Source organism: Macrotis lagotis, chromosome 1 (genome assembly GCF_037893015.1).
Source record: "Macrotis lagotis isolate mMagLag1 chromosome 1, bilby.v1.9.chrom.fasta, whole genome shotgun sequence".
Lineage (NCBI taxonomy): Eukaryota > Metazoa > Chordata > Mammalia > Peramelemorphia > Peramelidae > Macrotis > Macrotis lagotis.
This window is the reverse complement of record NC_133658.1, coordinates 281,991,255-282,014,442: the sequence shown is the minus strand read 5'-3', so window position 1 is coordinate 282,014,442 and position 23,188 is coordinate 281,991,255. Positions and strand designations below refer to the sequence as shown.

General features: G+C 41.5%; 1 protein-coding gene and 1 long non-coding RNA gene across 4 annotated transcripts in view; one reads left to right on the top strand and one right to left on the bottom strand.

The window, feature by feature from the left end:
• LOC141505147 (uncharacterized) overlaps window positions 1–23,188 on the top strand; it is a 115,829-nt gene that overhangs the window by 40,289 nt on the left and 52,352 nt on the right. The window lies entirely within an intron of this gene.
• Window positions 1–23,188, bottom strand: part of GPSM1 (G protein signaling modulator 1) — a 126,349-nt gene that overhangs the window by 68,112 nt on the left and 35,049 nt on the right. For 2 of the 3 annotated variants that reach the window (XM_074210691.1, XM_074210690.1), the window contains exon 2: window positions 5,456–5,677. In XM_074210691.1, the coding sequence (XP_074066792.1) occupies window positions 5,456–5,677 (222 nt within the window). Of the gene's footprint in view, window positions 1–5,455; window positions 5,678–13,622; window positions 16,674–23,188 lie in introns of those variants that run through there. The other variant, XM_074210692.1, reaches the window with a different exon arrangement.

Below are 23,188 nucleotides of genomic sequence, written 5' to 3'. Positions count from 1 at the left end.
AATAAGTGTCTGAGCCTGGATTTGAACTCAGGTCCTCCTGAATCCAGGGCTAGTGCTCTATCCACTGTGCCACCTAGCTGTCCTGAGGTTTCTTTTTTTTTTAAGGTTTTTGCAAGGCAAACGGGGTTAAGTGGCTTGCCCAAGGCCACACAGCTAGGTAATTATTAAGTGTCTGAGACCGGATTTGAACCCAGGTACTCCTGACTCCAGGGCCGGTGCTTTATCCACTACACCACCTAGCCTCCCCTAGAGATTTCTTATGTTCAATTTGTAGCTCTATGGTTAAATTCTTTTTTTTTTTTAGATTTTTCAAGGCAATGGGGTTAAGTGGCTTGCCCAAGGCCACATGGCTAGGTAATTATCAAGTGTCTGAGGTCGGATTTGAACCCAGGTAATCCTGACTCCAAGGCCAGTGCTCTATTCACTGCCCCACCTAGCCGCCCCTATGGTTAAATTCTTAATGAGTTTTTACTAGGTAAATAAATGAATGAATGAAAAAACACTTATTAAAATATATACTATGGACTAGGCACTGTGATAAGTGCTGGGCATATAAAGAAAGAAAATGAAGAATTCATTCCTTTCTTTTTTTATACTTAATATTTATTCTCATTTTGTACAAATAATGTTTTTTTATACATTAATAAAATATTCTTGTTTAAGAGTAAACAAAATACCCCCTCCCCCCCAAAATATAGACTTGCTTGAGCAATAAAGGGGAGAGAAAAAAAATTACAATTAAAGAAAAATAATAGTAATAATTGTAGGTATGGCTAGGTGGCGCAATGGACGGAGCACCAGCCTTGGAGCCATGAACACCCAAGCCCACATCTGGCCCTGTACACCCAACAATCACCCAGCCGTGTGACATGCAAGCCACCCCAACCCCACTGCCCTGCAAAAAACCAAAAAAAAAAAAAAAAAAAGAAAAGACCCAAAATAAAATAAAATAAAATAGTAATAATAGTAGGGGTGGCTGGGTGGCAGACAGAGCATTGGCCCTTGAGCCAGGAGCACCTGGGTCCAAATCCGGCCTCAGATACCCAACCATCACCCTACTATGCGGCCCCAGGCAGGCCACCCAGCCCCATTTGCCCTGCATCCCACCCCAAATAATAATAATAATAAAAAATGTGCTTGAGTCTTTGTTCTAACACCAACAACTCTGTCTCGGGTGGATCACATTCTTTATGATAAGTGCATCACAAAAGTTACTTCCATATTTTTCCACCGTTGCCATTGCTGATCACAACAACCTCCTTTCGTATTTCTCCACTACCATGTACTATATTTTCTTTCTCCTTTCACTCTGACTCTGCTGTAGGGTCGCTGAGTGGTGCAGCAGACAGATTCCTGGCCCTGGGGCCAAGAGGCCCTGAGCCCCCATACCACCCCTTAGGCCCAGAATCCACCTGGCCCTATGATCCTGGACAGGCCATCCAATCCCAGCCCCTTGCAAGAAGTAAAAAAGAAAATGTGTTATATCTGACCACTCTCCCCCCATGGTCCATCCTCTCCTCCATTACTCACATCACCCCCTTCCCCCTGTCCCCCCCTTCTTCTTACTCCAGATGTCTATACCCCATTGAGTATATATGCTGTTTCCTCTCCTAGCCACCTCTGATGAGAGCAAAGATTACCTCATTCCCCCTTGCCTTCCCCCCTTCCATATCATTGCAATAACTCATTGGAATAAAGAAAAATCTTATTATATGAAATATCTTGGCCTATTCCCCCTCTCCTTTTTCTTTCTCCCATTACATTTCCCTTTTTTCTATTGACTCCATTTTTACACCATATTTTATCTTCAAATTCAGCTTTCTCCTGTGCTTCAACTATAAAAGTTCCCTCTACCTGCTCTATTAACTAAGAAGGTTCATATGAGTATTATCAGTGTCATTTTTCTATGCAGGAATACATGCAGTTCATCATCATTAAGTCTCTCATATTTTCCCGTTCTCCTCCAATCTCTATGCTTCACCTGAATCCTGTATTTGAAGATCAAACCTTCTGTTCAGCTCTGGACATTCTAACAGGAACATTTGAAATTTCCCTGGTTCACTGAAAGTCCATCTTTTTCCCTGGAAGAGGACATTCATTTTTTTCTGGGTAGTTGATTCTCGGTTGCTTTCTAAGCTCTTTTGCCTTTTGGTATATTATATTCCAAGCCCTATGAGCTTCTAATATAGTTGCTGCTAAGTCCTGTGTGATCCTGACTGCAGCTCCATGATATTTGAATTGTGTCCTTCTGGCTGCTTGTAATATTTTCTCTTTGACTTGGGAGTTCTGGAACTTGGCTATAATATTCCTAGGGGTTGGTTTTTTGGGATCTCTTTCTTCAGGGGATCGGTGGATTCTCTCCATTTCTATTTTGCCCTCTGCTTCTAGGATATCAGGGCAATTTTCCTGTAGTAATTCTTTGAAAATGATGTCAAGGCTCTTTTCCTGATTATGACTTTCAGGTATTCCAATAATTTTAAAATTATCTTTCCTAAATCTGCTTTCCATATCAGTTGTTTTTTTCAATGAGATGTTTCACATTTTCTTCTAATTTTTCATTTTTTTTTTGGTTTTGAAGTATTGAGTCCTGATTTCTCGTAAATTCATCAATTTCCCTGAGTTCTATTCTTTGTCTGAAGGATTTGTTTTCCTCATCTCTTTTTCCATCTGGCCAATTTTGCTTTTTAAAGCATTCTTTTCCTCAATAACTTTTTTAAACTGTTTTATCCATTTGACCTAAGCTGGTTTTTAGCATGCTATTTTCTTCAGCATTTTTTTTGGATTTCCTTGACTAAGCTGCTGACTTCATTTTCATGTTTTTCCTGCATCTCTCTCACTTCTTTTCCCAGTGTTTCTTCTAACTCCCTCATTTGATTTTCAAAGTCTTTTTTGAGCTCTGTCATAGCTTCAGCCCAATTTCTGTTTTTCTTGAAGTCTTTAGATGCAGGAGCTTGTGCTTCTTCATCTTCAGACTGAGTGTTTTGATCCTTCTTGGGCTCACAGGCAAAATATTTCTCAACGGTGTTCCTCTTTTTTCTCTGCTTGCTCATTTTCCCAGCCTAAGCCTGTTTTGGGGGTGCTTCCTGAGCTTTTGGGACACTCCCACAAGGATCTCAGTGTGAGAGGCTCTGTCTTCCCTCCTGGTCTGTGAATGACCATATGTGCCCCCCTCTGCCACGGGGCTGAGGTGGAGGGGGCCCTGCTGTTCTATGGGGGCGCCTAGTCTGTGATCAGGATCTGAATGTGTTCAGAGCCCCAGAGTCCTGTTCTAGGGGCAGAGCTCAGCAGTCTCTTTCTTCACTCCCCTCCCTAGGTTCAATGGGCTCATGCCCTGGGGGCTCCTACTTACTGGCTCAGCCTGCTTCTGTTTCCTGGATCTGGACTGCCTTGGCCATACTGCTAGATGTGTTCCCTGAGGGCTGGGCTTCACATGCTCGCTCTGGCAGAGGTCCCCTGCTGTTCCCACAATTTGTATCCGGTGCTTCCCGGGGTGTAGATCAGGAAATTCCCCTGCTGCTGTGAGCTGAGGCTCCCAGTGCCCTGGGGCTGCCTCCAGGAGGCTGAAGTTCTTTCGCTCTGGCGGGCCACCCCTCTGGTAGGCCATCCCTCCAACCCCGGGGAGCAGAGCCTTTCTGCTCTTTTCCAGGTTACCTTGAGTAGGAGAACTGCCTCATTGGGTGCCTCTGTGGGCTCTGTCTCTTGGAAATTTAGTTAGAGTCCTTAGTTTCTAAGATTTATGAGAGAGAGCCTAAGACACGATCAGTTCTTGTCGTCATCTTGGCTGCGCCCCCCGAATTCTTTCCTTTCAAAAAGCCTATTCAAGGGGCAGCTAGGTGGCGCAATGGATAGAGCAACCAGCCCTGGAGTCAGGAGGACCTGAGTTCAAATCGGACCTCAGACACTTAATAATTACCTAGCTGTGTGGCCTTGGGCAAGCCACTTAACCCCATTGCCTAGCAAAAACCTAAAAAAAAAAAGCCTGTTTGGAGGTGGGATATAACATATAGATAGCTAAGGACCCATATACAAAAAATATTCATAGTGGCTCTTTTGTAAAAAATTGGAAATTGAAGGAATATTCATCATTTGGGGGATGGCTGAAAAAGTTTGAAGCATGTGATTGTGATGGTCTATTATTGTGAGATAAGAAATAACGAGGAAGCTATTTCAAAAAAACTGGGAAGACCTATATGAATTGATGCAAATAAAGAGATTAGAGCCAGTACTGCATAATAGTACCAAAATTGTAATGATGACTAATTGGGGAAGATTTAGCTATTCTGATCAAGACAGTTATCTAAGACATTTTTGAAGGAATGATAAAAATGATAATGATACCATGATAAAAATTCCATCCATCTGCAGAGATGAACTCTGAGTGTAAATTGAAATATAATATTTTCACTTTGCTTTTTCTTGCTTTTTTGCAACAAATATGCAAAATATCAAAATATGTTTTATATGACTTCAATGTATACTTGATACCATATTGCTTGCCTTCTCAAAGGGGGAGGGGCTGGAGGGAGAGAAAGAATTTGGAATTCATTTTTTTTAAAAAGAATGCTAAAAATAATTAACTTTTTTTGGGGAAAATACTGCAGATCTAATAACATGGAAGGGTCTAAGTCAGAGAAGGGGAAAGAAAAGGAAGCACAAGCAACAATGATGTCTCTCACTGGCAGAATTTGCCCTGATATATTATAAAGTGGTAAAATGGGTCAGGGCTGTTAAATTCACCCTTGGAGCAATGCATCGGGGTGGGGGTTGGTGATATGATTATATGATTAGATGGTATAACACCTCCTGTGTTCCAGTGAGGTAGACTGCAAAAATAAATCATAGGAACTGAGTGTAAGAAAGAGGCAATCAGAGTTAAGTGACTTGTCCAGAGTCACACAGCTAATAAATATCTGAGGTCACATTTGAATTCAGGTCCTCCTGACTGCAGGGCTGATGCTCTATCTACTAAATCACCTAGTTGCTCTAGGAATTGGAGTTCTGAAGGACTGAAAAGTCAAGGTATTTGAAGACAGGAGGGGATGGAGAAGACGCAGGCTAGGGGGCATCTCAGGGAAGGGGGTGGGACAAATGTCCTTGGTGAGTTGGTCAGATCTTAGAGAGAATTGTGATGATCCTAGGACCTTATGAGATGGTACCCTGTGGATGACAGGTAGTAGTTCCTCTTTTACAGTAAATGCTCTGTAGGGGGGAAGGAAGCTACTACTAGATTGGGCAAAAACCCTGGTTAAGGAAGAGAAATTTAATCAATCCTCTTTTGATATTGCACTAAGAGCTAACACCCCTTACCCACCTACCATAATAAACACACCTAGCCACATGTAGTAGGTCACTCGGTCTCACATGCCTACCTCCATACATATACATATCATCACATTATCTCACAATTATACAGTGACACAAATCCCATGTCCATATGGGGGTTTCCCTGCTTTACCTGGCCAGGGTGAGGTCATGCTTATGATACTCAAGAGCCTTGGAGTACTCTTTCAGGTAGAAGTAGGCATTCCCCAGCTGGCTGTAGATGGCACTCAGGGTCTTCAGATCCTCAGTCCCCACCTGGACAGCAGCTTCGAAGAAGGCAGCCCCAGCTTTGAAATCCCCAGCTTTACAGAGCCTCTCACCTTCCAGGGCCAGCTCCAGGCAGGAGGCCTCCATCCTGGGAAAACCAAGGAAAAGGAAAACTGAGGGAGCTGCAGCAGGGATTAGGTAAACAGGGCTTTGGCATGGAGACCTGGACAATTACTCAGAGTCTAGGCAAAGGGTTCCCTGGGGACTGAAACATTAGCTGAACATCAAGGGCCCCTATGTGCCAAGGTTTACAATTCTTTTAACCCAGGATTTTGTTTCTGGTACTCAATAAATTCTAGTGTCTGGGTCAAATATAAAAATCTGCTATTTGGCATTTAAAATCATTTACAACTTGGATCCTTCTTACCTTTTCAGGTTTTTTTTAATACTTTTACTCCCACCACATATTTTACAATCTAGCCACACTAACGTCTTGAAGTTTCTCAGACAAGATGCCCTATCTCCCAGATCTGTCTTTACTCTGTCCATTTCCCATACCTGGAAGGATCTCCTTCCTCAACTGTGTCTTTTGGTCTCCCTACTTTTCTTCATGACTGATTTCAAAGCCCATTTTCTTCAGAAGGCCTTCTCTGTCTGTCTTTCTTTCTCTCTCTCTCCCCCCCCAACCCCCACATCTCAAGCTCTCCTTAGCACCTCCTCCTCAGCTCTCAGCTGAAGACGTGGCCTTTAACATCATATCGCATTTTTCCCCCTTTCTCCCATTCTTTGACAAGGAGGGGATCCTTCTTGCCAAAATCAGCTATTCCACATGCATTGATCCCCTTCCCTTATTGTCTTCTTCAGCAGTTCTAACCCAATCAGCCCCAGTTCCCAAATCTTCCATCACTCCCATTCAACTGGTTTCTTCTTTATCACTTTCAAACATGCCTAGATCTCCATCAGCCTTAAAAATAAAACAGAAACATTCACTATATGCTTCTATCACTTACTATCATACTTCCCTTTTCTTAGCAATCTCTTTGAAAAAGTAATCTATTCTATCTGCCTCCACTTCTCTCCTCCCACTAATTTCTCAACCTTTTTGGTTGTACTTAATCTCTCCATTGAAATTTCTGTCTCCAAAGTTATTAATGAGCTCTAATTAATGTTGTTTTAATTTTAATCATTCTCAATGTATCCACTCCATTTGATGTTAGTGACCATCCTCTCTTCTTGGATTTTCATGACATTACTCTCTACTGGTTCACCACCTACCTAACTTCACATTCTCAATGTTCCTTTTGTTGACTCATCATCTATATCCTATCTCCTAACTATAGGACCTTCCCAAGATTCTGTCCTGGGTCTTTTTTTTTTTAGTTTTTTTTTTCAAGGCAATGGGGTTAAGTGGCTTGCCCAAGGCCACACAGCTAGGTAATTATTAAGTGTCTGAGGCCGGTTTTGAACTCAGGTACTCCTGATTCCAGGACGGGTGCTCTATCCCCTTGCCACCTAGCTGCCCACTCTGGGTCTTCTTTAATATATTTTCTAAGTAATCTTATCAATTCCCCTTGGCTTAACTCATGCAGATGACTCCCAACTCTACATATCAACTCCCTGTATCACCCCTAAGCTCTGGATGGCAACTGGTCCCATTTCTTCCTGGCAAATAGAGAGATAAGAACTGGAAGTAGTGTCAGACTTTATATTCTTGTATTCAAAGATCACTGCATACAGTGACTGCAATCATGAAATGAAAAAACTCTTGCTCCTTGGAAGGAAAGGAAATCTGGACAGCACATTAAAAAGCAGAGACATCACCTTGGAACAAAGGTCCATAACAATGCTATGGTTTTTCCAGTAGTGATGTATGGCTGTAAGAATTGGACTACAAGGAAAGCTGAGCCCTACAGAATGTATACTTTTGAATTGTGGTGCTGGAGGAGACTTTTGAGATTCTCTTAGACATCAGGGAGATCAAATCATTCAATACTTACTTAAAGAAATTAATTTAAACTATTCCCTGAAAAGTCAAATACTGAAGCTGATACTTTGGCTACATAATGAGAAGACAGGATCTATAATTTTAGGTTCTAAGGGTCTGATTGGGGAGGTCTCCCTGTTGCTGTCTTACCTCCCATACTCTCAGTGACCTTCGCTCACCTGCTGTTGATCTCTCTCTAATTCTCTCCAAGGGATTTACTTAGACTTGCTTGGGGCCTATCTATACTCTCATTGTGTTTTACCTCTGGGGAAAAGCATTCCAAAAGGTTGTTCGTTTATGTGTGAAGTAGGTCAACCATGAACTGATTTTAAAAGTAGTTCCAACAAGGGTCAAGGGGAACACTCTCATTCTAGCTGTGGGAGGTTCAGGAAACAAGTCCGTGATCACCATTCCTATTTACTTTGAGAGCCAGTGCACACTGATGTCATCCCTTCTCAGAGTACTTGAACCTGCCATCCTAACCCAATCATGTTCATCAGTAGCTAGACCCAACGGGAGGTGGGGGATGGAATCCACTGACTCCTCTCTGTCAACAGGTCCCAGAATGAAGTCATGCTTCTAAGCACAGAGATATTCCTGGTTTCCTTGGGAAGTTATGCTTGGACAAAGTAGGACTACCACAGAAGGGCAGCTAGATGGCCTAATGGGTAGAGTGCTAACCCTGAAGTCAGGAAGACTTGAATTCAAATTCAACCTCAGATACTTAACCCTGATTACCTCACATACAGAGCTATCTCCAACTGTCCTGCTTCAAATCTGGCCACTGGACCCAGATGCTTCTGGAGGAGAAAGTGAGGCTGCTAATTTTTCACAGCCCTACCAATATACTTGCTTGTCATGGTAACCAGCTCCCTGATATAATGGTCTTTTTTAGTATTAAAGGATAAACATCAACATCAAAGAAAGAATGGAATAAACATTTATTAAGGACTTTAATTAATTTTAATTTGTTTAATGGAAGTCAATATTTAATTAATAAATTAAATATTAACTACTCCTAAATGTTTGTAATTATTATCTTATTTTAGCTTTACAACAATCCTGGGAGATGGGTGCTGTTGTTATCCTCATTTTAACAGTTGAGGAAACTGATGCAAAGAGGTTAAGTGACTTGTTCAAGGTCACAAATCTAATAAATGTTGGAAGCTGGATTTGAACTGAGGGTTTCCTAAATAGTCTCAGTGTTCTATCCACCGTACCACCTAGCTCAATATGGCCCCAGGCAGAACAAAGGAATGGGGGGTAAAGAGAGATGGCACCCACAAACTGTCCTCTTCCCCCCCCCCCAATAGGACTTACATTGATTTATAGAGCTCTACTGAAGGACTTCTCTTATCTTTTTTTTTGGTGGGGCAATAGGGTTAAATGACTTGCCCAAGGTCACACAACTAGTAGGTATCAAGTAGGTCACACAACTAGTAGGTATCAAGTGTTTGAGATCAGAATTTGATTTCAGGTCCTCCTGACTTCAGGGCCAGTGCTCTATCCACTGGACTCCAACTTCTTTCATCTTGGTAACTTAGGGTCTTGAGTTATAAGGATACTAATATTAAAAGGACGTTAATTTTAAGTGATTTGTCCACAATTACACATCTAGTTTGTATCAGAGGCAGGATTTGAACCCAGGTCTTCCTAACTCTGAGGTTAGTTCATTATCCACTAGACTATAATTGCAGCTGAAGCCTTGTAATGAAATTTGGTGTTTCTGGCAGCCTGAACAGTGCACTACATCGAGTTGGAATTTAATAAAGGTTCACTGAGCTTGAATTCTGCACAGTGTTCTGCTCAAGTCTCAGTGGAATCTCCTTTCTGCTTATAAAGAACTCACAGACCTTGCCTCATCTGTCTTTCCTTCTCATTCACTCAGTAAACTCATTCTGTCTCTGGATGAACTCCAAGGGACAGTGGGCTCCTGTGGCTACCTTGCTTTCCAGGCCTTCCTCTTGGAGTGCTGTGCTCCTTGTCATCTGTGAAACTATGCATAGACACTTCATTCCAACAGAGGACAGCAGGACAGTGGGCAGTTAACCCCCCTCTCCCACTGCAGGAACATTCAGCTGGCTTGTCACCCAGGGATGATTACATGACCAGATGCTCAGTTTTGCTATTTAGGAGAAAATTAGGGGAATTGAAAACCAAATATTCTGGAAAAAAATCCCTCCAATCCCTGTTCCAGGGCTCCAATCCATTTTTGGAAGCCCTAGGGACTTGATGCCTGGTCCCATTATTTATGTGCTCATTAGAAGCAATAACAGTCATCTGGGAGACAATCACTTCACCAGAACACATGTCTGCCTTGGGAGAAGGAGAATTGAGGCTAAGCAGGATTTTTGGCATTCCCAGACTCCGAACAGATGGAAGCTGTGACATTGTTCTTGGAAAAGCTGCCTGTGCTACAGTGCCATCTGCCACCTGGGCAGTGAAGTTCCTCCTTCACCCTGCTCCTGACTGGCCCTCGTTGTGAGGTCCCAGGGACAAGTACACTGAGCAACCACATGATGCTCATTCTAGCCTAGAAGAGCTTGATGTGTTTACCAGAATGTGATTTTGTCTGAAGGGCCATCAGATCATATTAAGTGGAATGTTAGAGATAGTCTACTCCAAACTTGTCTACCTCGTCCCCATTTTATAGAAAAGGACTCTGAAGAGGAGAAGTCAACATTCTAGTTCCCTTTAATAAGGGTCCTACTCCAAACAGAATTTGAAACTGAGACAGAGACAGAAACCGACAGAGTTCTTCAGTGGTTACTACCTTCCCTTCTTCCCTTCTTTCCTTCCTTCATTTTCAGAGTTTGAAAGACAACCAATCTAGTCCTTCACAAGAGGTGTCAAACTCATGGCTTAAACAGTGTGACCCAAAACAAATTAAAATATAATTAGGAAATGTTTAACAAAATAAATAAAATAAAACATAGATCATGATAATTTTTGGCTGTCAGTATATAGTTTCTACTTGAGTTTGACACTATTGTCCTTCATCATTCCCTTTCACCATCTGTCCTGACCTCCTCTACAGGCTCAGGCACCTTTGCAAAGCTCTATCTAGGATATCAGTCTTTTGAATGTAAAAGCCATATTCCTGAAGATGGAACTGTTTAGTGGATGGACTAGTCAAAGACAGACTTTGTCATAGAAAGTCTGGATTCCTCTGTATGTGTATTTGTGTGTTTGTGTTTGTGGCCTCCTGTTCTTCATATCCACATGCACAAACATTTTTAGGTCCAGTTTCCAATGCAATCAATCTGTTTCTGCAATGCTGCCTAGCTGGATTGATTTGAGACAACTGATAAATTGGCTTGGGATGGCACAGAATCTGGGAAAACTTTTACCTGGCAAAGAGCAGATCACATCTCTGCTGCTTTCAGTATCCCAAAACAAATATCCCTGATACTTATGGCACATGGAGCAGAGGGTTACAGAAGCCCAGCATATGGTGGGCAATAAGGGAAAAAAGAGATAGCAAAGGTTCTGAGAAATAGTTGTTTTCCGAATACAATGAACACAAGACAGCCAAGACAGCCAAGAGGTAATTAGGAAGTGACCTTGGAGTTAACAGATTAAGAATGCTGAACATGGACTCCAGAAAAAAAAATAGTCTGGTTTGGCCTAGATGGAAATGGAACTGTCCCCAAAGGAGCTCTTGGTCAGGGGTGATTGCAGAGTTACAGAGAGGAGAATGAGAGGAAGACCAATGAAAAACACTTTTTTTCCCTCCAAATAGCTAGATTTCTATTTGACTTGGAGGGTATTGCTAGTTGCTGTGCACCACTGACCTTGCCTTAAGCTAACCTTTTGATGAGTGAATTAGAGAGGGAAAGAGGGAAATGTAATTATATATTTCTTCAAACTGTTTTCATAAACCATCAAAGAAGCTACAGATGGGGAGGTTAGAACATAAACCTCAAAGGAAAAGGAAAAAGAAACATTTTTATCTCTTCTATCATTATTATCTGTGGTGGTATGTGTCACAACTGTCCCATCCCAGACTGCCAAAGGAGATGACAAAAGCCTGGAGGGAGTCAAAGAAATCTAAGCATAGAGCTCAGAGTCATTGACTCCCTCCAGACTCTGGCCATGTCCTTGGTCTATCAGAAGGTATGACTTCAGGTAAGTCAGGTAACCTCAGTTTCCACACCTATAAAATGAGGATTTGTGACACCTTTCTCTAGGGTTTTTCTCCCTGTGATCCCTGTGAAGGAAAGGATGCTGTCATTACACTCATGATGGGACTATTATTGGTTAGTCCCTTCTCTCCAGACATGTCTAAAATACAGTTATGGTCAATTATAGCTCTGGGCTAGAAAATGCTAACCCATCTTCTCACTACTAGAGACATAATTTTTACTGATGGCAAAACTTCATGTCATTAAGGAAAGATGGCAAACAATGCCAGAAATGTTCCACATGATTCTTTAATTGTGAATCTCATATTCCTTTGACTAATGTGTCTCCCCCATCCCTCCATCCATCCTCACCCAAAATTACCTTTTTTTTTTTCTTTTCAGTATGCCTTTAGGAACCTGGCAGACTATCCTAGCCTTTAGCTAGCAGGAAATAGGCAGAGGCAATACATATAGCACACTAAATTTGTACCAGGATAGGCAAGCTAAGAAATCTACTGATCATAATAACCTGGGGAGGAGGAACATAAAGATAAGCAGGAGGATTTATTGACTTTATAGCTTTAGATTTCTTTGACGCCCTTTAGGTTTTCATCATCTCCTTGGTTTATCAGGAAGTGCACTGGATTTGAATCCTGGTTTTTACCTATATGATGTTGGGTAAATCACATAATCTCAGTTTTCATACCTGTAAAATGAGAATATTGGACTAATTGGCTTCTAAAGATCTCTTCAAGATGATGATCCTATTGTCCTTACTTCCCCCCACCAAAATGTTGATTCAGTAATGTGTTAACTTTGTTTGCAGCTTCTCCCCATGTGCCACATTGATTTCCTCCTCTTAGAAATAGCCGACTTGTGCCCTAACATGGTAAAAACAGTGATATAATACTCTGCAAACTATTTTCAGGAAGGCTCGACTTGACTGACTCTCCATTTATGATCTGCAGAACTCAGGTTATCTTGAAACAGGATGCAAATATTAGCAAATAGTGGGGGAACTTAGGGTCTTGTTCTTGGGGACATTCTGTATAACTTTTGCACTTTGTAGGTTCAAAATAATAGTGAATCAAAAGTGCCCAGATGAAGTTGTTCTTATCCCAAGACCCCTACTTCACCTACAATGGATTCTCCACCAATTGTGCTCATCTTCAATTTCCTTCTCCCTAGATTTAATTTGCTAGCAAGACAGGGAAACAATGAGGGCCTCAGACAGTAGAGGAGGGTGGCCCCAGGGGATTACCATGGTGACCAGTCAGATGGAATATTAGCCCCTGCTACCCAAGGTGAGCCCGTGCCATTCACAGTGCTTTTTAATTAAAATTTGTTTGTCCTTGAATGAGCTGCATCTTTGACTGTCTGACTTGCCTATTTACTATGCTAGCAGAATGCAGAAGCAGGGATAAGAATCTTAGTTTTAAAAAAAAAAGTTGAATTTTGATATGTAGAGAACATGACACAGGCAGCTGAAGGTTGCTGGGCAAGATAAGTTTCCCAGTGATCTGATTATTGGAATTAGAATTGGGTTCCAAAAGACTCAATTACATGGGTATCATTTTTTTTTAAAAACAAAGTGTGGTGTTCTGAAGGTCTGGGGATGGGATAGCACTACCTGTAAGGGAATCATAACCTGACTTCAAGTGCCAAGGGAAAATTGCCAGGGGGCATGACTTTTCCCAAACTAGCCAGGCTTATTCCCAGATCAACTACAGGCTAGCTTACCCAATACAAAGATCAACGCTGCTTATCCCCCACCTCCCACTCCCATTACCAAAGGGTAGACACTCCACCTTAGTCAACCTGGCAAGTCCAAATCACTCCCCTTCAAACCAGTTGGTGCATCTTCCTTTCATCTCCCAGCCCACCTCAGTCATTCAAATTTCTTACCTGCCCCTAAGCCCAGGCTTGAACTTCCATCTAATAGACAAACCCTCCCTTGGTTTCTCCCTTCAGGGGGAGCCTGGTACCTTTTTTTCTGTACACTGCGCATCTTCTGCACATAAAGCCAGAGTTCCAGACCCACAGGAAGCAAGAGGGGCCGGGGCCGGGGGGCACCATACACCACCTTGCACACAGCTCTTTCTGCCAAGCTTAGGGCTGATGGTTGACCTTCTACAGCAGTCGTTGGCATTTCCCGAGATTTTCGTGGTAGCAAGAGCTTTTGCCTCTAGGGGTTGGTGATGGACTTCATTGGTCCAAGGGGGAGAAAATTTCCTCACCATCCAGTTTCCTATTGGCATCCATGAGCGTCCCCAGTTACAACCTTTGTCCAGTGAGATACTTCAACCATGGGTCCTGAGAAAGTTTCTGATTTCTTTTGAGTATTGTGCTCCCAAAAGCAATGGTGGAATAATCAGTACTAAAGAATACCCCACCTTACATTGGGCCAGGGCCCTCTACAGTTTGGGGCTTTTGATTATTCCTCTCAGGAGACTTAGAAAGGTCCAATCTGGCCAGGGTGGCCACTACTCAGTCTTCAGGCTGATCCCAGACAACTCTGGGCTATCTCCTTCCTAGGGCTGAGAAGACAGATGGAGGTACTCAATGACCCTCCCTTCTTCTTCCTCCCCAGCCCCCCTCCTTGCCTGATGGAGATCAAGGACAGCTCAATTCCTTCAATCCTGAGCTGGAAGATAACTGTCATAAGCAGATGGGGGAAGGGCAGATTGAAGAGAGTGGTAAAATTCAGTCCAACTCAAATGCTTATTCGATTCAAATCTGGTTAACAAAGTTTTTTAGGTATCTACAAAATATAAAGTATGAGAAATAAAGAGACGAAAAATGACACATTTTTTTGCCTTCAAAGAGTTTCCTTCGAAGAGTTTAATTGTGGGAGTTCAATACCCAAAGAAATATGACATAAGGGTGGCCATAATAGGTGCAAAGGAGAGATTCAGAAAAAATACTCTAGGAGTATTTGAGAAGGAGATTTTCACCTGGGATCATCAGAGAAAGCTTCATGGGAATAGCTTGAAACTTGAAGAAAAAGATTTCAAAAGATAGAGATGTGGATTCAGTGCTTTCTAGTCATAGAGGACAGTCTGAATGAATGAATGAAAGTGGAAGAAGGTAGGATGAAATAATGATCAGATTATAGTCTAGGAAAGAGTCAGATTGGGAGAACCTTGAATGCTAGAATTTGTCTTCTGTGCAAGAGGTAATAAGGAATCACTGAAGATTCTTGAGCAGAAGTGTGACATTATCCTTTTCTTTGCATAGTAAATATCCAACAGACTGCATCTTTATAAGAGGCCAGCAGCATAGATAACTTAAAATATCAGATAACCAAAAAACTCTTCTAATTGACTTTGAAATGCATGATATGGATTTCTTAATTATATGATAATCAAATTTCTTACCTTGTTAATTCAGACTGGAAAATGACTTTTTTTCTGGGGATGCACTCAGGATGAATAGGGGTGAAGTAATTATGTAGGGAGGAAATTAGATAGGGTTGTTTGATGAATGCTTAAGAAGTAGTCCAATGACAGGTTCTTTTCCAGTCCCACTAAGAAATGCCCAAGACAAGACAGATGCTGGGTCCTTCAACCCAACTTCATAGGTATATGCCAGTAAAAGCTGGAGGGAAATATCTATTATGAATCCCTAAGGCTTCCTACCTTGCCATGTTAGGCAGCGTAACTAACCTGACCTTTTCAGGAAGGAAGGTCTTCCACTGACATCATCCTGGGTCCAGATAGCTTCAACTGAATGTGGGAGCTCAGAATGACACACTCTCCAAGGTGAAGGTCAATTATTACAATGTGCAGTTAAGAAATGGCCAAAGCAGATGATAATAGTTGTGTCTATTAATATCTTTTGATCTTTCTTAACAGGTGATTATTTCTCTTTTGTGTCTGAAAATCACCTTTACAACTCAATGAAAAATGCTAACTCCTTCCAGAGAGAGAACTGATGAACTCAAGTGCAGACTGATGTATAATTTTCTTACTTTGTTTTTCTTGACTTTTTCTTTTGCAACCAAGGCTAATATAGAAAATATGTTTTGCATGATTTCTCATTTATAATTAATATATTTCTTGCTTTCTCAATTAGTGAAGGAGCAGCTGGAGAAAGAAAATTCAAATTTCAAAAATTTTTTTATAAAAAAAGGTTAAAAAATAATGAAATTAAAAAAACAAAGAAGGGGTAGCTAGGTGGTACAGTGGATAGAGCATGGGCCCTGGAGTCAGGAGGACCTGAGTTCAAATCTAGCCTCAGACACTTAATAATTGCCTAGCTGTGTGACCCTGGGCAAGTCACTTAACCCCCCATTTCCTTAAATAAATAAAAAAAAGAAATTCACCTTCACATAAGCACCAATAGACCTGTAACTGAAAAGGAGAACATAGGAGAAGCAGGATAACAACACTCAACTCATTGGCATTCCTGGTTATAGAGAACCAATTGTTCCCAGATCAAATCCAGCAACAAAACCCTGGAATGGGAGCACATGGAGAGAAAGCTTTAATCACCCATAATGCTCTCATAGGCTTATTATTCTGGGATAACTGAAAGGCACAGGTAGTAAATGTCAGAGTTACATCTGAATTCAGGTCCTGTGACTCCCACTGCTCCAAATTGCCTCCTTTTATCTTTCCCATCATCGACAACCTGCAAATGACTAGGAAAATAAATGTTGCTGTAGACAACTCTTGTCAAGAAGTCCTGAGTTTGAATCATGCCTCCAACACTTACTTAGCTGTGTGACTCCGGACAAGTCATTTAATATCTGTGTTAAATGTTAATAATGGGAATAAAAATTGATGGTGAGGATTAAATAAGTTAACATATGTCAAGTGCTATGCAAACCTTCAAGGCTCTCATAAATGTTAACTATCCTACCCAACTCTGAGATTTAAACTAGAGTTTCCCCTTGTGCATTTATAAGTCACAATTTCCTCTTTTCTATACTCACAAACAGGGCTGGCCTGGAATGTGAGGAGCCCAGCAAGACCTTGCCTGCTTCCAAGTAGACTCCTCAGCCAACTTGTTATGATCTTGCCCTTGCTTCCTACATATATAACATTCTTGCTAACTACTTTAGACTGTGCTCACCCACAAGCCCCCCAGCCCAGCCCTACCCCCCCATAAGCCAAGGAAGGTTCCACTTAGGTCATCATCCTACACTATCAAATTAAAAAAAAAGAGCTAAATCTCCAAATGCAGGGCTTCCTAACACAGATGCCATGTTTGCTGCATTAGCTTTCTTCCCTTTATTTATTAGCCTATATACTGGCTACACATCCTTAACTACTTCTCAAGGGAATGACTATGACATGACACTGCTTGAACTTGGGGGAATTGTATGTTCAGGAGGGCCTTACTTTAAGAAACACAAGATACAAAAATCAAACCTAATAAAAAAAGACAAACCTGGAGATAATTAGAGATAAAATGATTTATTTTACAAAAGGACTTCTTGTTTTAAAAAAGAATTTACCACAGTTTTCCTCTAAACCAGAAGTAATTTCAACTATGGATCACTTAGGCAGTTTAGTGAAACCTATGAATTCCTTCTCAGAAAAATGTCTTTAATGAATAAATGGAAACACAAAGGATTTAAAAGAAATAGGCATATTAAATTACAGTTACCAAAAATATAAAAGTATTCATAATTTCATGGACCCCAGATTAAAAATTCTTGCTCTAAAGCATCAAATACTCCTAATATATTTATGGCTAGCATTTCTATACCACTTGAACTGCTTTGTATATATTATTTGATTCTCACATTGGAGGTAGGTGCTATCCTTATACTCATTTTACAGATGAGGAAACTGAGGCAGAGGTGCTGACTGACTTGCTCAGACTCACAAAGCTAGTGTCTTAGACAGAATTTGAACAATTTTCATGACTTCAAATCTATCACTCTATCCACTATGGTACCCAACTCCCCTGGTATATTTAAAACTGCCTGGTATTTAGACAACCTCAATTGATAGACAATTTTTCAGCAAGATAATTTTTGCATAAAGCAAGATCCACTTCTACTTTCCTAGAGTGAGTGAAGTTTCTTCCAAAATAGATACAGAGGAGGCAGCTAAGTGGCGTAGTGGATAGTGCACTGACCCTGGAGTCAGGAGGACCTGAGTTCAAATATGACCTGACACTTAATAACTGCCTAGCTGTGTGACCTTGAGTAAGTCACTTAACCCCACTGCCTTAAATAAATAAAAAAAGTTTTTTAAAAAAACAACCAAATACAAAGAGTTAGAAAGCTAAGGGATGTAGAGAAGGCAATTAATCATCTGGTCCTCATCAGCCCTTGTATGTGTCTGTGAATGAATGATTCTTGTCCTTCTTTAACAAAGAAGACCAAAATGACATCACTATGTTATAGACAGATTACAGTGTGTCCGACTGTGACTAATCAGTGGGATAGAGGATGGAGGTAGATCACTGTGCCTTTCCTTCTCATTTAAGTAATTCTGACAGGTTTATGTCTGTGTGAAGACCCTGGCCTCAGGCCACTTCTTCGGATGTCCCTCACCCCACTTCTGAGTGTTTTTAGTAATGAGAACAGTATCTTTCCCTTTGCCTTCCAGGTCTGAAAGTTGATCTGGGTCAGGTAGCATTACAATCCCATCTCTTGGCCTGATGGTGATTTGGAACATAAAAACACTTGATAAGGCAGCTAAGTGATGCAGTGGATGGAGCACTGGCCCTGGAGTCAGGAGGACCTGGGTTCAAATCTGACCTCAGACACTCAATAATTACCTAGCTGTGTGATCTTGGGCAAGTCACTTAACCCCCATTGCCTTGCCCCCCCAAAAAAATTTTGGGGCATAGTGGATAGAGCACTGGCCTTGGAGTCAGGAGCACTGGCCTTGGAGTCAGGAGGTCAGGAGTTCAAATTCAGTCTCAGACATATACTAGCTGTGTGACCTTGGCCAAATCACTTAATCCTGATTGTATCGCATCCAGGGCCATCTCCAGTTGTCCTGATTCATATCTGGCCACCGAACCCAGATGTCTCTGGAGGAGAAAATGAGGATGGTGACTTAGCACAACTCCCTTCACTCAATCCAGTTCACATGCTTGTCATCACATCACCTCCCTGACGTCATGACCTTCGAGAATGAAGGATAAACATATATGTTGACAAGTTGGTAGAATCTAGGAATGGAGTGGTGGAGGTGGGGAAGCATCAAGTCTCCTTTAAGACCCCAATCTGGGGTGGCTAGGTGGCACAGTGGATAAAGCACTGGCCCTGGAGTCAGGAGTACCTGGGCTCAAATCCGGTCTTAGACACTTAATAATTACCTAGCTGTGAGGCCTTGGGCAAGCCACTTAACCCCATTTGCCTTGCAAAACCCTAAAACAAAACAAAACAAAACAAAAAAGACCCCAACCTAACTCAAATTTATATAGAGCCATGCCAGGAGATAGGGAATGGTAGCATGACCTCTGGTTCCACCACCCCACCTGTGGAGCAATTCTAAATGTGCCAAGCCAATGCTTTTTTAGCTTGGGAAGTTAGCCAGCACTGCTTGGAAAATCACATGAAACAACAAAAATCAATTCACTTTTAACAGGGCCAAAACCAATGATGGTTATTGTGGAGTCACAGACCTGAATGCAGCTATGGGATGCAGCAGGTATGTGGGAGGCAGCTGGTGGTTCTTTGGACTGAATGTCTGAGTTAGGCAGGCCTGGAAATAGGGGATCAGCTGGATCCCAAGGCTCAAAATTTTATTCTTTATTCTCTCTAGAGAAAAAAAAGAACATGGGGTAGCTGGGTGGCAGAGCGGCTAGAGAACTGGCCTAGGAGTCAGGAGGACCTAAGTTCAAATCTCTCAGACACTTAGTACTTGCTAGTTGTGTGATCTGGGGCAAATCACTTAATCCTGATTGACTCACAAAAAAGAGAGAGAAAGATGACACTTTTGTGCTAAAATTCCAGGCCTGAGGTGTCTCCCTCTGTGTACCTCCTCCATGCAAGAGGGTTTGCTGTTCCCTAGTCATTCTTTCTTCCTTCTCCCTACTCACTCTCTCATCTTGTCATCTTTCTTTCATGATCTTCCCCTATTCTCAGGGGAAAAAAAAAATCCCTGCTGAACCAGAGCCTTTCGATTTTTTTTCCATTCGTGTTTTTCACTACTCCACATTGCTGGAATGCTCTGGCATTGTGTAACAGAGGTCTGTATTCTAGACTTGCTGTACCATCCTGACTCCCGACTTGCCTCATTTCAGTTCTGAAGCCTCACTCCAGCAAAGGAATTCACACACTGCAAGTGCCCTGCATCCTCTCCCTCTAGATGGTTCCTTCCAGAATTTCCATTTCAGGAGAGTCCCCAAGTCAAATCATTCCTCTCCAGGCTGCACTTAGGACTTCATCTTCCACACCCAAAGGCATGCCTCAGTTCTTCATACTCCCAGCCCCCCCCCCCCCTTCAATTTTCTTTCGTGTGCCATCTACCTACTTCTATTAGAAAGGACTTTCTTTTTTTGATTTTTACAAGGCAGTGAGGTTAAGTGACTTGTCCAAGGTCACACAGCTAGTGAGAATCAGATGTATAAAGAATTTGAACCAAGGTTCTCCTGACTCCGGGGTCAGTGCTCTATCCATTACTCCACCTAGCTGCCCCAAGGGCTTTCTTTCTAATTCTATTTGTGTTCTCAGCACCAAAGTGCTTGACAATTAGTAAACACTTAAAAATGCTAGTATATTGATTGATTTCTAAGAGAATATTTTGGTTCTTACCCAATTAGTGAGAACCCTGCCCCTTTCCCCCTTTGGTTCCTTCTTTACTTCCTTTTTCTCAGCCCTTACCCCATCCCTAATCCTACTCTACTAGCAAATATCTGTCGGGATCTGTTCTGTGGCCATAATCACATAGTCCTAGAGAGAGAGAGAAACAATTAGAAAACATCATTTAGAACATCATGATGCCTCTAAGTAGGCTTAATTCTTACCTCTAAGACCATCCTTTCACATATATATATATATGTTTATACACATATATATGTTAATATATATGTAATTTTAGATCTATTCATAGATATATTATATGTCATAAAACACATATAATTTATATATATTCTTATATATAATTACATACATAATTTAAATCCTTCACACATGGCTATATAAGGATATCTGTTCTTTTCTATTCTGCCCTCAGTGGTACCATCTTCTCTACAACCTTCAATGAACTGAAAAAATAATTCAGTTGCCCCTCAGTCTTCTCTCCCCCAATGTGAATAAGGCTAAAGAGACATCCTAAACATTAATAAATGAGCAACACAGGAAAAGAATGACATCTAGTGATTGAGGCCAATTGTCAAGCTAATGCACAAGGCAGAGCTCCTGAACCTTCTTCCTTTGTTGCCCAAACACAGACAAGTTCCAAACTCAGATAAGAATTATAAATCTGTATCTGGTGAAAGTATATGTGAATCAGCATAGCCCATCTCCTCCCCTGGATCAAGATGGATCAGGAATAGTCTTTCTGTATTGGAAGAACAATGCATTATTCTCCCTTGTGTCTATTACTCCCTAATAATAAATTAGAGGTTTTGATGGGCACATTGACTTGGTGCATTAAGAATATGTAGACCATTAAGACTCCAGTGGTCTGTTTTCATTGCCTGATTGACTTCCCAGGAGCCCTTTCAGTTCCAGAGTGACTTGAACTCATCTATCCTTTCCAGAGGTCATGTTTGCCACTTCTCCAAAAACAATCCAATTGTTAAGTATTTATATGTGCAAATTGCTCTTTCTTGTACAATATTAAAATCACCTCTACCCTTAAAGGAGATTCTATTGTATTGAAAGGCAGTCAGGTAATGTGAAAAGAGGACTCCCTCTAATGACCAATGATCTGAGTTCAAATCCCATCTTGGACACTTCTTAGGCCCTAAACAAGTCATTTAGTCTCTTTGTAGTTCAGTTTCCTCCTTTTCCAAAGGAGGGGATTGGACTTGGTGGCTTGGTCCCCATCTATGATCCTATGAAAAAAGGAAAGCATGCTCTAACTCTTAAGGTAAGCTGAAAGGTTTCCCTTAGAAAGAGGCAAATGAGACTGGGCTTGAAAGAAGTTCAGCTTCTGAGAGGCAGAGGTGAGAGGAAGCACATTCAAGAAACGGGGAACAGTCTGAGCAAAGGTCTAGAGGCTCCCCTTGGAGCTTAGAAAAGAAATTTAAGGTGAGTGGGAACTCAGAGATTCTCTTTGATCTCTGCAGTATCAAGTCTCTGTCCAGGTGGAGATCATCTTATCCCCACATATTTAGAGCTTAAAAGTTCTTAGAACTGTAAAAGAAAAATTCTGAGAACTCAAACATCGGCACCACTATAATTTCAGGCTTTCACTTGCAATTTTCTAACCTTAGCATGCAGGGCCTGAGTCAGCAAGTTTGGGGACACAGCCCCTAGAGTTCCAGTCCTTTCATTGGGCAGCTGCCAGTGTTTTTTTGGAGGAAGGACCTTTGATCATGATGGAGGGAATCTGGCTGAGGGTATGGTTTTGAAGATACCTGGTCCATGCTTTGGGAAACGGTGTCTTCCAAACCCAAAGAACTGACTCTCACTTGCTGGATAGCTCAGTTTTTTTAAGGTTTTTGCAAGGCAATTGGGGTTAAGTGTCTTACCCAAGGCCACACAGCTAGGGAATTATTAAGTGTCTGAGGCCGCATTTGAACTCAGGTACTCCTGACTCCAGAGCCCGTGCTCTATCCACTGCGCCACCTAGCTGCCCCCAATAGCTCAGTTTTCTTGTCAGTTCCACCTTAGTGAGGAAGAACAAATAAACCCATCTAGAGACATATAGTTAGTAATAATAGTTCACATTTATATAGCAGTTTAGGATTTGCAAAGAGCATTTCATTAAACATGGGTAATTCCTGATTCAACCTTCCCATCTACTATGCCATACTTCCACCTTTATTAAGTGAGGGAGAGACAGTGTGAGGGAAGAAGGAAGAAAGGGAGGAGGGAGGAGGGAGACTGGGCAACAGTCCCCAGGAGGCAATGAAGAGAACACATTTTCTTTGTGAATCTACTTAGGAGAGGGCACTAACCACAGTAGCCATAGAGTTCCTAAACATTCCAACATTGCCTAGTCTCTGGGAGAATGACCCTACCTTATGCTCATCTTTCTCTTTAAGAGAAGGCAGCAACAGTAGGCATTGTGACCTCCCTGTCTCCCAATAAAAAAGAGGCAATGACTTAGGTTCTCCTCTTCCTCAGAAGAAATAATACCCATCTGTCTTGCTTTGGTTCAATGAGCACAAATAGGGTTGACAGGTCATTTTGGACATTTAATCCTAACTTTCATTTTTTAGGAATTTTGACTTTATAATAATGATAATAACTCACCTGAGGCTTCATGATTACAAAGTGCTTTCCCAAAAACACAACTATGAGTTAGGTGATGCAAATAGTATTATCATATTAAGAAATAGAGGAAGTCAGTCATTCCAGAAAGCAATTTTAAGCTATGCCCTCAAAGCAACTAAATTGTTCATGGTGTTTGACTCAGCAATACCACTACTAGGATTCCAAAGAGATCAAAGGGACCAGACTGTACAA